Here is a 12,544-nt window from a genome sequence, read left to right on the forward strand (position 1 = left end):
TCCTCTTCCAAAACACGTTGGATCCCACACACACTCAAACACACTCACACACACATGCACGCACACACACACACACGCACAAGCACACATGCGCTGGCTCCTTCGACATGGCCAAGACCGGAGGTCCGTCCATCAGAACCCGGTGCCTGAGGCGCTCTTGGCTCCGTGCAGTGCTTTTCAATCTCCCGTGAATCTCGGCTTTGTGCGAGCCACGCTCCGCAATGCCTGTGTTCGCTTGTCGACTTTTTTTGTCCTGGTTCAGCCGAGGTTCTTTCTGTGGGTGGCACACGACTCCGGTGTGTGTGTTTGTGTGAGTGTGTGTGTGTGTGTGTGCCTGCAATAACACAGGCTGTTGGTAATAGCCAGCATAACCCCTGTCCCGACACACCAAGCAAGTGAGTGATTGAGTGAGGCGGGCGATGGAGTGAGTGATTGAGGGCGTGACAGTTGCTCGGAGAGGTAAAGCAAAGTTTAGAGGGCTGCGAGAGACAGACCAGGCATTTTCCAACGGAGGAGATCCAAACGCGAGCGGAGGGTGGAGGGTGGAGGGTAGAGGGTAGAGGGTGGAGGGTAGAGGGTGTTGTGCGCGCCACTTTGTGCAGCTTCCAGTCGGCTCTCGCAAGTACATGGGATTTTGTCGACAACCGCAAGCTAGAGCCGCGGCTCACCGGCTGCCAACATCAACTAGCCTGCAGCAGGGCACGGTCTCCGCTCAAGAAGGGTTCCTCTCCACTTAGCCTTGGGCACGTTTACTTTCGAGCCGAGGCGTCCCACAATGCGTTTTATGAGGAGCCATATTCACGGAGGCCGCATTAAGCAGCCCACTCTCTCTCGCTCTCTCTATCACTCTTGGTCTCCATCTTCTTTGCCACCCACCTCTTTCCTTCCAAACTCTCCGTTGCTCCCCCGACAACATGGGTGTTTTTTGTTTTGTCTGGAACGTCTGCAACGCCAATAACGTCGACTGAACATCGGCCTTAACTGCTCCCCCCTGTGCTCCTGGCAACATTCAAATCCAATATCTAACCCATTATATCATACATATCAGGCATTTTCAAAAGAGCGTGTTTTATCCTGTGGTTGCCTCTGTCTCATCCAATTCAAAAGCAGCGTGTGTACTCAATCACCATGCTTAAAAAAAAAAGAACGAAGCTCTTGGGAGGAAAAGGGCTAATGCTTTTAACAGTCGATTAATTCAGGGCCACTGAGCTGTCCGTCAAACCCAGCTGTTGACAGAGGAGAAATGTAGCCATCACTGGACGTGCCAGGACGGTCCCAGCTCAGACGATCCCCACTCTAAGGCCTCGCCGCCGAAGCCTGCTCTTGATACCGGGAGGATAATGGAGTCTTTTGGCTGACCTCGTGCACAGCCAAAACCATAGTAGCGTTTTAGGTTTCTTTTGATAACATCTTTCATGCCCAACACACTGGGAAGAGAAAGAGAGAGAAGCTGCTGGAAGCCTCCACTCGTCCTTGGGAGGCGGCCAAGGCTGTTCAGCTGTCTGGCTGGTAGAGTCATTGTGCAGATCATGTCAAGCAAGAGATTCCCCCGAAAAGAAATGCCTGTGCTAACGAAATTGGAGCGATTTGGAACTGAGAGGACCCCGGGCATCAAAGCCCATCTTTAGTGTCATTGATTGATCAGTCGTCATGGTATCAGTCACTGTGCTTTATACAGGTTATACATTTACACCTGCAGCACACATGGTACCTGCTGTGTGTATGCGTGGGTGTTTATACGACCTGTGTTTAGTACCTTTACAATAGTGACGTAGTCTAGTGTAGTCGTAGTAATGGGTTACACGTAACGGATGTAGGTTCGGTATGTTTGATATGACTTGAATTCATTGTCGTTCTGTTTTTTGCCCCAAAGTTGATTTTGAACTTTCTTTGGATTGTCTTTCCTCCATGAAAACACATGAGAAATGCGTTATCAGCCAGGGCTGTACCACATTGAGCTGCTCTATTGTGCTGCTTCAGTCATTCAGAAACTTAATTACTGATTTATTTATTCATTTTTGGCTCATGCCAGAGTTGTTGTTTATTGCTCTGTAAAAGCAACTCTGAGAGCTAGATCTCTGGCACTCTGGACTCCGTTAGCTCCTAATAGAGATTAAGTGGCCACTCTGGTTTATGAAAGTGATTTATAGATACTTATGGTTATTTAAAAAAAAAGGGTCTGATCTTTAAATCTGGCTAAGGAATATTTCATTTGAGTAGTTGTGAGGGGGAAAGAGGCCAGAGAACAGTTTTATTTCAGAGTACAGTTTTATTTGTGTGTTTGTTTAGAAATGTCCTTACAGGCTGTGTTTTCTCAGGAGTCACCAGGAGACATCAAACAGTAACGATCGTAATTTCAGAGTTATGTCCCTTCGTAACATTTTAATACTGCACACAAAGCGGTTGCGCAGATAGCGTTCTAGGCCATCACTGTGGGAGCACCTGTGCTTTGCTGTGCAGAGCCGGTAAGAAAAACACTTTTTGAGGAACTTTGGGCTAAAGAACCCCCTTCAGGAAGTCTGGGTAAGGGAACCTTCTTCAGGGTGCCTCATCAGCTCGGTAGTAGCCGTTAATCAAGTGGCCCAGTCCCCTCTTTCCTCCCTCCTATCCTCTCTCACTTCTTCAGGGATATCTTCCCTCTCTCCAACTCGGTCCCCCCTGTTTTTGAATCAAGTGGCATTTCCATGACAAAGCCGGGGAATTATTGACTTTCATAGGGCCACGGGGGCTTTGATGGTCGGAGGCCCCTGGAGCGAGGTGTGTGCTCGCGGGCCCCCTCAGAGGGAGTGGGCTTTGGAGAGGGCCAGGCCCTGAATGGGCACCGGGGGGGAGCAGTGGGAAAATGCACCCGCTGACCTGCGGCGCAGGACACAACAGAGAGTGAAGGGGGGTGGGAGGATCACAGGAAGAAATGTAATTCGTTCAGCTCGCCCCCTTTCTCTCTCTTCTTCTCCCTTCTACTTCTTCTCCTTCTTCTTACTCTCTCATCCACCTCCTCCCCCCCTTCTTCTACCTTCACCACCCCTCCTTTCCTCCTCCCCTCTTTTCCTTTTTTTGTGTGTGAATGATCCTAACCCCCCCCCCCCCCCAATCCTCCAACCCCTCCACCAACCAACCGCCCCCCTGCCTCCCCTTCTTGCAAGCACCATAATTTAATGGTCTGAAAGGCCCTGGATGGCCCGGCACAGAAAGCCCCCTGAAGATGTGGCTCGGAACAGATGTGTGGGGTTTTTGTTGGGGAGCTGGGAGGCTGGCAGGGTGGCGATAGGCTAATTTGAGCAGCATAAAGCCGGCCCCTTTTCATATGCAGAGTGGCGCTTTGATCCGAGGCGGATGAAAGTGCGGGAGTGGAGAGGGGTGCCGGAGGGAGCCTTTGTCCCAGACAAGATGGCATCTGCTGCGCCCTGCCCTCTTCTCCTATACGATTGCTCCGACAATGACAGCCGTGGCGGAGAGTGTCATCCGAGCACTGTAGAGAACAACACATGAAAAGCCGCCTCCGCGCACGGGTGTGCAGGGAAATATAAATTCATGCGGCCCCTTGCGTCCGCCCAACATAGCTGCGGCACTCACACAGAGTGGGGGTAGTGTGTGTGTGTGTGTGTGTGTGTGTGTGTGTGTGTGTCTGTGTGTGTGTATGTGTGTGTGTGTGTGTGTGTAGAGAGAGAGGAGGAGGAGGAGGAGGAGGAGGAGGAGGGTGGGTCAGTTTGATTGATTTTCCCCGTTGAGAAACAAATAAAGTTGTTATTTGGGTGAGGGTTAGAGCCATTGTTGGTGATCAATCGTGGGGTGCTGAGGAGCTCTTCGGGGGAGATCTCAGGGTGCTGCTGGGGTAATCTGAAACAGCAGGCCTGACCGGGGCCGGCGAGGAAACACAGCAGAATTTCATGGGGGGACAATGGTGAGTTGCCAAAACAGCACAAAGAAAAAGAAAGACAGAGAATGAAAGAAAGACAGAGAGAAAGAGAGAGAGAGAGGGAGAAAGAGAGTAGGTTCAGTAGTAGAGTAGTAGAAGAGGAGTAGTTGTTTTTTTAAGCACATTCCTGCATGCAGACACACACATAGTTACTCTCACACGCACACTCACTTTCACATGCACATGTCTTTGATGACACCGAAGATTCCAAAGTCCTATTTCCCCTCCTATGTCTGACAGCTCAAATTAGGTTGGAAGAAAATGTGCTTAATTCTCTTTCCATTTGACAAGAGTTGCTAAGCGGAAAATGTGAGGGAGACATTGTTGCCCTCCAATTGGTCCCCGGTAATCTAATCTCCGTACACAAGGTTGTTCAGGGTTTAGGAGCTCAGATGGGACCTCAGAATACAGGCTCTCGCTCTCAGGGAGGCAGTCGTGAGAACAGCCATGTTGTGCCAAAATCATACAGGTGATGAAATCGGGATGAGCAGCAGGGGCATGTTGTGTCTGTGCAACGTTGTGTGGTTTTTCTATCAAGTCATGACCAGATTTGTGTACGAAGATTTTGGGATGTCCATAAAACTATTTCTAAAAATGGAACCAGGAAACGAGGAATGATCTGATCAATGTCTAAACATAGAAACTCATTATATAACACGAATACTAATATAAGATACTCAAACTCGTACATAACTAACTAACATATCTATCTCTCTCTCTTATTTTCTGTCTCCCAGGTGATCTTTGCCTTGAATCAGACCCTTCTGCAGCAAGAGTCTCTCAGGGCAGGCAGCGTGCAGATCCCATACACCACGGAGGACCTCATCAAGCACTACAACTGTGGAGATCTCAACTCCATCATCTTCAACCATGACACTTCACAGGTATCTACAGTCAGTTTAATGGATTCTTTCAATTCCCCCCGTCGATAAAGAAGTTGAAGCGCAGCAGTGCTGCAGATAGATACCTTACGATGTAGTCCCAAACTACTGCGGCATCTCCGGAATTTTCCGAGCACACGCCACACCAATTATGTAATTGCCTAGTGATACCACAAGCAACTGACTTGGCCTGCATGCATTGCTGCTGTCTTATGCCAGTAGTGTTTAATGGCTTTGCATAATTGAGAAAACAGTTCCTTCCTCTGTTCTTCTCCAACTATTCCTCCTTTCCTTAGTCCTCATTGTCTTGGCATCCTACAAACCCTCCTTAGCATCCTACAAACCCTCCTTAGCATCCTACAAACACTCCTTAGCATCCTACAAACCCTCCTTAGCATCCTACAAACTCTCCTTAGCATCCTACAAACCCTCCTTAGCATCCTACAAACTCTCCTTAGCATCCTACAAACCCTCCTTAGCATCCTACAAACTCTCCTTAGCATCCTACAAACCCTTCTTAGCATCCTGCAAACCCTCCTTGGCCCTGCAGGCTCCACATAAAAAAGATGAGTTAGGGTAAAGAACATTCTGGGCATAAAGGCAAATTGTTGTTTTGTTGTTTTTAATGCTTGTTTTCCTAACGGACTGTCCCACCATCGTTTGCCCCGCAGGTCCCCAACTTTAATAATGTCACTCTGCCACCTAAAGAGCAGATCACCGCGCAGGAGATTGACAGCTACTTCCGCCAGGAGCTGATTTACAAGCGCAACGAGAGGATGGGGAAGAGAGTGAAGGCCCTTCTGGAGGAGCACCCCGACAAGAGCTTCTTCTTCGCCTTCGGAGCCGGTAAGGTCACGAGTCACATGACTTGTAGTCACATTAGGGTCCTGTTAAGATGTCCCTGTGTTAAGAGATGTCAATCACTCCTACAGGTAAGCTGGTGTAACAGAGTGGTTATAACACAAAGATAATGAGTTGGATTCCGGGGAGCCTTACATACAGTACTGATAGCTGTGTACTTTCCTGCACTAGAAGCTATAAAAGTCAAGGATAAAAGTGTCTGCTGTATGAGTAGGTGAATACTGTATAGTTTTTGCCCTCTTTGAAATCAGCCCAGTTGCATTGAACTGCTCCAAACTAGTAAAGCCCTCTAGCATACAGTTAGACTCAACTGTTTGTTTGCGCATGGGCTAACTGGGGAAGGCTGTTTGACCTCGCTCAGCAACCCCCACTCTTGCTTCATCACGGCAACGTTTCGCAAATACAACTTCAAGCGGCTCTACACAGCCGGGGCCCCGGTCTCCCGCAGTTCACCGCCAGGTCATCTGTAGATCAGCAGCAGGTCCCTGGCCCTAGCCGGGCATTAAATTAAACGAGTCGAAAATCTGATTAAAGGTACTTAGAACAAATGACTTAAATTCCTTTTCATTGTGACCACGGCACTCGTGCAGAACAGAGGAGAAGGAGGCTTAAGCACCGGCCATTAGGTCAGAGCACAGTGGCGTCGAGTTCTTTAAAGCCGGAGGGAAAGAATAAAGAGCAAGCAAAAGTCTCCGCTAAGAGGCTCAGCGGTTCTCTCAGACTAGACATGCCGGTGAGGCGAACAGCAAAAAAGCTCCCACGTTTGGGGCGAGGGTGTGGGGTGAAGTGGCTGGGCGGTGGAGGCGGCGGTGGGACTGGTACTGGGCAGATTAACTTAATTTAACCGGGCACATCAAGAAAACGAGTGGTAGACAGCCTGTGGACTGAGTATAGCATGGCATTTACCCCTAAACCCCCACCCCAGACCATCACCTCATGGCGTCCACAATCATGTGCGCTACAGCTGCGTATAAAATGCCCCTTCTGCTTTCAAAGTGTGTTTCCCATAGGTGTGAAATTGAAATTCAAGCCCTCAAAGGGGATTACATCACTTTTCCCGCTAATGACACTGGCAAAAGTGGTGAGGATTTACTAGACTCCCCGCCCCCCCCACCCCACTCCCTCCACATACTCCCGTGGAGAGCTATGAAGTCAGCCAGCCTTGCGACGATGATGGGCCTTATTGCCTGCCATGCCTTTCATTGTGGTTAAGAGAAGTCTTTAGAAAGGTTCATGCCTTGTACAGGTGGTCTTTATTGACCCAAAGGCTCCGGGAGTTGGCAGGTTTGATTTTTTTTTCCTGGCTGGAGGAATAATTAAATTTGGGGTCTACACACAAAGCTATCTCCGACACGGCCAGGGTGTGCTACGCCACGGATGGTTTGTTTGACTCTGCGGAAATGAAAATGGCGATAAGAGAGAGGCTGCCCCGCGCAATAGTTTGTTTTACTTACTCACTTAAGGTTCTAGGGTCGAAAAAGCCGTCGGTGAAGGAATGCTTGAGAGAGAACGTGTAAGCAATTAGAATCCTGCGGTGACCGGGGATAGGTCTCTGGAAAGGATTGCTGATAAGGAGAGGTCTTTTTAAGGAGAGAAAGGGGGAAGGCAGACAAACCTGTCGAATGTGTATGTGTGTGTATGGTATGCGTGTGTGTCTGAGTGTGTGGGGGGTGATTTCACTGACGCTGTGTGTACACAACTCACTCAAGCCGACATTTGTCTTGGTTAGTGGGGAGCCTTGTAGAATTGTGCTTGGGTTGTGGGTTGTTTGCAGTCCTGCGGTGCAGGAATAAGGGCTCTTTATCAAATTACCTGCCTAGCTGACACCTGAGAGAGAGAGAGAGAGGGGGGTGACTCTACCTGTCTGATTAGTCTTCCAATCCCAGAGCTACAGGGAGCTGGATGGTTATTGATGGGCATCACAGGAGCCTGTGTCCTGGCATCAGGGTGGCAATCAGGGTAAGGGGAGCAATGTTGTTCAACAGGGAGGTTCTTCAGCTGTAGCAAGAAGCAGACGAGGTGGGGGGAGGAGAGACGACAGAGGAGGTCGTAGAGGGAGGGAGGTAGAAGAAAACACATCTGTCGATGAAAATACAGTGACAAACTGGGCTTGTCTGCAGACAGTGAAATTGAATTAAGCTCGAGGCAATTACGAGGGTAATATTGAATCAACTGCTTTTGTTTTTATTGAGTTTTTTTGAGAGAGAGTGGGGAAATATCGTTAAGTCGGTCCCCTAGCACGATCCTCATGTTCCATCAAAAGGGAAATCCTGGAAAGAAAATCAAGCGCATGAAATTACAACCACTGTGGGCCGCGGGCTCCAGAACATGGGCGCCTCATTCCCCCTTTTAAACTCGCATGGCCTGCGCCCGTTCTGCAGCTTTACGCCTGGAGCTCTACGGGGCTCCCTCATTCCTCACGTGCACCGCTCCTTTTACCTTTTCCTTTCCCCCTTTCCCCCGTCTCCGCTGACAAATGCTTTCTCTCGGGCACGTTCGTGTTTGTTCGTGTCGCGTTGGCCTCTAGTTTAGGGCCAGTCACGGGGGCCTGCAGAGGCTCGGGTTTCTCCCGAGGACTGGTCCGAGGGGTAGGAGGACTGGAGGTCTTCACAGTCTGCTGCGTTCGGTGGCTGCAGGAAGTCTGTGAGTGAAAACAGAGGCGGACTAATGGGCCCGTCCGACTGGGGCTCGCCGCGGCTAACAAGGACTCCATTTCATCAGCCGTCCCCCAGGGCTTTTTTTATGAGGCCCTCGGCCCACTGAGGTGAGTGAAAGCGATCTGCCCACTTGCCCCGAGTAGGGCGACTCAGGATGCAGGACACAGTGCGCTCTCTCTTTCTTTCTTTCTTTCTATTGCTCTTTCTCTGTCCCCTGCTTTTGTTCTCTGTCTTTCAGCTCTTGGTTGTTTTTTGTCACTCTTCTTTTCTCACCCTTGTAGTTTTTTCGCCATCTCCTTTTTTCTCTCTGGTCTTCATCTTTTTCTTTCTTTTTGTGTCCACCTTTCCCTCCCTCATACTTGTATGTAGCCCACCATCCCTCTGAGGAGAGGAAATGTGGCCTAATTACTCCCCTGAGGGGGGGGGGGGGGGGACGGAACAGAGAGACAGGAGTAAGAGCCAAAATGGCCGCCCTATCGTGGGCCACCCCTGGCCTTGTAACAGCAGCTGGGAAGCCAGGCTTATCGGCCCTCGCATCTCCTGTCAATCACAGCTTCAAGGGGGGGAGCCACTGACCCCTGTCCGTGTACACAACAAGCTTTTCCAGGTCCCTCTTTGGGGGCGACCAGCTGAGAGGGAGGCTCTGTGTGGAGTTGTCCTTAGTTGCCCCTACTGCCCCAGGAGGGGTAATGGAAAATGAGTAAGTTTGAAACGCCCAGTCTTAAATAAGGCAGTCTTAAGGCCCCCAAAGATTTGTGAGCATATGTGTGTGTGTGTGTGTGTGTGTGATATATAGAGAGCGAAGTGACATACAAATACACGGATTCCACTCAAAGCCGCACACGAGAACATAAATTTGTCCTGAGCACAAGATCACTAGAAGCTCCTTGCTTTAAGTTGGTTAGGCGTGTTTCTGATTGACCAGAATTTGGAGGACCAACTCGCTTTTTTTCTTTCCAGTGTTTCAGTTGAGAAAATGTTTCCAGTGCTTTGAATTGCTGACCTCATATATTGGAGAATGTATCTCCACAGAAAATAAAGAAAACAGAGACCTCCCTTGGAAGACACTATGCTGACATCACATGCCCTGATAGTTATATGCTCATCATCACAGCCCTCTCCACCCCACCCTTAATGTGCCACCACTCCTGCCCGACCCTGCCAGGACGGAGATGTAGGAGAGAATGAGATAGTGTTTGTGCCCGTGAGTGTTTATACCCGTGGGTGAGATCTGGGAACCAGCCCTGTGTGTGGTTTGAGATGACGTTGTGAAGCTCGGTATGTGAAGCTTTTCTGCCTCTCGGAACTTCACTCCTAAAGTCATATCAAGTGACAGGCAAAGACCAAGCCAAAACCATAATTTCTCTCGCAGTACTTTAGAGAAGGGGTCTTGCTTGCATGCAAACAGACACACAGACACACACACACTGATTTACATATTACACAGTAATCTTGATGTGACATTTTCATGGAAATGTACACAATCTTTTTGTTAATTTGTTGTTACACACTCACTCGCTCTCTCTTTCCTCTCCCATTCCATTTTTCCTATTTTGCCTCCCTCCTCCTCCTCCTCCTCCTCCACCATTCTCATGCATTAGTAATTTGTGGAATGTAGTGTTCGTGCCGTGGAGCGCAGTGGTGTACGTGTGAGGGGTGTGTGTGTGTGTGTGTGTGTGTGAATGTAGTGTTCGTGCCGTGGAGCGCAGTGGTGTACGTGTGAGGGGTGTGTGTGTGTGTGTGTGTGTGTGTGTGTGTGTGTGTGTGTGAATGTAGTGTTCGTGCCGTGGAGCGCTGTGGTGTACGTGTGAGGGGAGTGTGTGTGTGTGTGTGTGTGTGTGTGTGTGAATGTAGTGTTCGTGCCGTGGAGCGCAGTGGTGTACGTGTGAGGGGTGTGTGTGTGTGTGTGTGTGTGTGTGTGAATGTAGTGTTCGTGCTGTGGAGCGCTGTGGTGTGGTCACGTCAGCAGCTTCCTCAGAACAGGGCCAGGCCGGACAGCCATTACTGGAAGGCCACAGGCCAGACCTCCACCCCCCACACGTACACACACACACTCACACTCACACACACACACACACACACACACACACACACACACGTACACACACACACACACACACTCTGACTCACTCCCACACACACACACACACACTCACACACACACACACTCACTCTCACACACACACACACACTCTGACTCACTCCCACACTCACACACACACACACACACACACACTCACTCACACACTTTGAGTCACTCACACACACACACTCACTCACAAACACACGCACACACTCACACACACACACACACACTCACACTCACACACACTCACTCTCACACACACTCACACACTCAGCTACTAATCCCAGCTTCTAGTGGGGGCAGGTAAGTGCAAAAACAACTGCGTTGTCCGCACTGAATTGAATCAACGACCAGTCACTGGGTGCCAGTCCAGCCTGTGTCCCCTTAATCAACCTTCCTTTCAGGGGGCTGCCTGGCTGGCATGCAGGGGAAGAGAAACTAAAACAGATGCAAGCATGTTTCACTCCCAAGCGGAGCAAGTCACGGGCAATGAGAGACCCAAATTGCTCATTTAATGCCAATTATCCCTCATTCATGAGTAGACGCTATAGCTCATTTCAACGAGAAGCTGCTGTTCTTTTTTAGAGCCTGTGCAGTTTATTTACTCAGCTGAAGAACACCGTGGGGATGTTCTCAGATCACCAGGTACCTACAAAGAGAAGGGCACAGCCAACTTTCATTTTGACTTAATCATCCGAGTACATTACGTTGATCATTGGTGCTAAAACACCTGATGTTTTTCGCTAGCAGCCAGCCCAACCCTGGCAACCGTTTCCATCGACAGGGTTTGTACCTCGAAAGCAGTGGCTCGGCCTCTAATTAGATTTCATGGTAATTCCTCCCCTTAAAAAAATGAATCCATTAGTCCTGATTCTGCCGTGTTTAAGTAGCAGCTTGTCTGTCAGCGACCAGATGTGCAGATGTAACACATGACAAGCGTCACTCGTGTCAGATAATCAAAGCATTTTTCGAAACTGATTCGGTGTAGTTAGTTTAGAGCGTGGGTCGGGCTCTGTGGTGCTCTGCCACTCAGCTGGCTGTGTTTTCTAAGCCTTGCATTTATTTCACCGTTATGAATCTGATCAAAACGATTAGAGCAGCCAGAATTTCACCAGTGTTCCCGGCTCGCTCAACAAGCAACACAGTGTTTGCTGTGGCCAAAACACTTTCATTAAGACCTGAAAGGTTCCAGCATGAGTGCGGCATTGCACTCCCCCCCCCCCCCCCCGCCCCCCCACACCCATCCAACCCCAGAAATATTTGAGGGATTTAAATTTTTGACGTGGATTGCGACGAGAGTGAAGTGCTAGACTGTGAAGGCGGCGGCATGTGGAAGCAGTTATTTGCCTCTCGCGCCTCTAGAATCCAGTAACTCGATACAGGTAACCATTCAGTCTCTGTTCCTTCATTAATGACTCCCATACATACATACATACCAGGCCCTGCTTTTTAATAAAGTGATATGTTTACATATTGTAGAGAACCGTGCTTTCGCCCACTCCGCTGGCCAGATCTCTTTTTTTCTGCGACACACGCACGCACGCACACACACACACATGCGTGCGCTGAGGCGTCAGCAAACACACGTGTCCGCAGCTCAAGATATACAGCTTCGCTTCACAGAGTGAGCTCTTCAGCCGCCAGAAAGAAAAGGAGGAAAAAAACACTCACTCTCTTCCACACATTTAAATATTTGTGGGTGAGTAATTGCGAGCGTGGTTGTTAGCCTTCTGTGTTTACATTTGAGTGTTTTATTCTTTTCACACACAATTAAGAGCCTTTTGGTGCGGGGCTCGTAAGACGTGTGAAGTGAGAGGCCTAGGGTTTAAGCACAGGCGAGAGTGAGGGCTGAAATGTGTTTTTAAGCCGCACAAGCACCTTGAGTTGTCAGTTTGTGTGTGTGTGTGTGTGTGTGTATGTGTGTGTGTGTGTTGCGGGGGGTAGATGGCATGGCACAGCCTGGTGTGCTTCTGAGGCCCAGCCTTCATTCCTTCCTCAACACTCCTCTCATCCCACAGTTCACTTAGCCGCAGCGCAAAGCCTCAGCTGATCGAGGGGGAACAAGAGGGACGAACAGAATCCGCCGATCAAACTGAGACTATGTATAAACTAACATGTTTTCAACTTCCTGGATCTCATATAA

At 49.4% G+C, this 12,544-nt stretch overlaps 1 protein-coding gene across 1 annotated transcript in view; it reads left to right on the plus strand.

The window, feature by feature from the left end:
- The window catches only part of trabd2a (TraB domain containing 2A), a 55,469-nt gene that overhangs the window by 18,376 nt on the left and 24,549 nt on the right, over positions 1-12,544 (plus strand). Inside the window, exons 3-4 of the mRNA XM_080842841.1 lie at positions 4,654-4,800; positions 5,469-5,643. Coding sequence (XP_080698967.1) covers positions 4,654-4,800; positions 5,469-5,643 — 322 coding nt within the window. The remainder of the gene's footprint in view (positions 1-4,653; positions 4,801-5,468; positions 5,644-12,544) is intronic.

This window comes from Sprattus sprattus, assembly GCF_963457725.1.
Source record: "Sprattus sprattus genome assembly, chromosome: 7".
Lineage (NCBI taxonomy): Eukaryota > Metazoa > Chordata > Actinopteri > Clupeiformes > Clupeidae > Sprattus > Sprattus sprattus.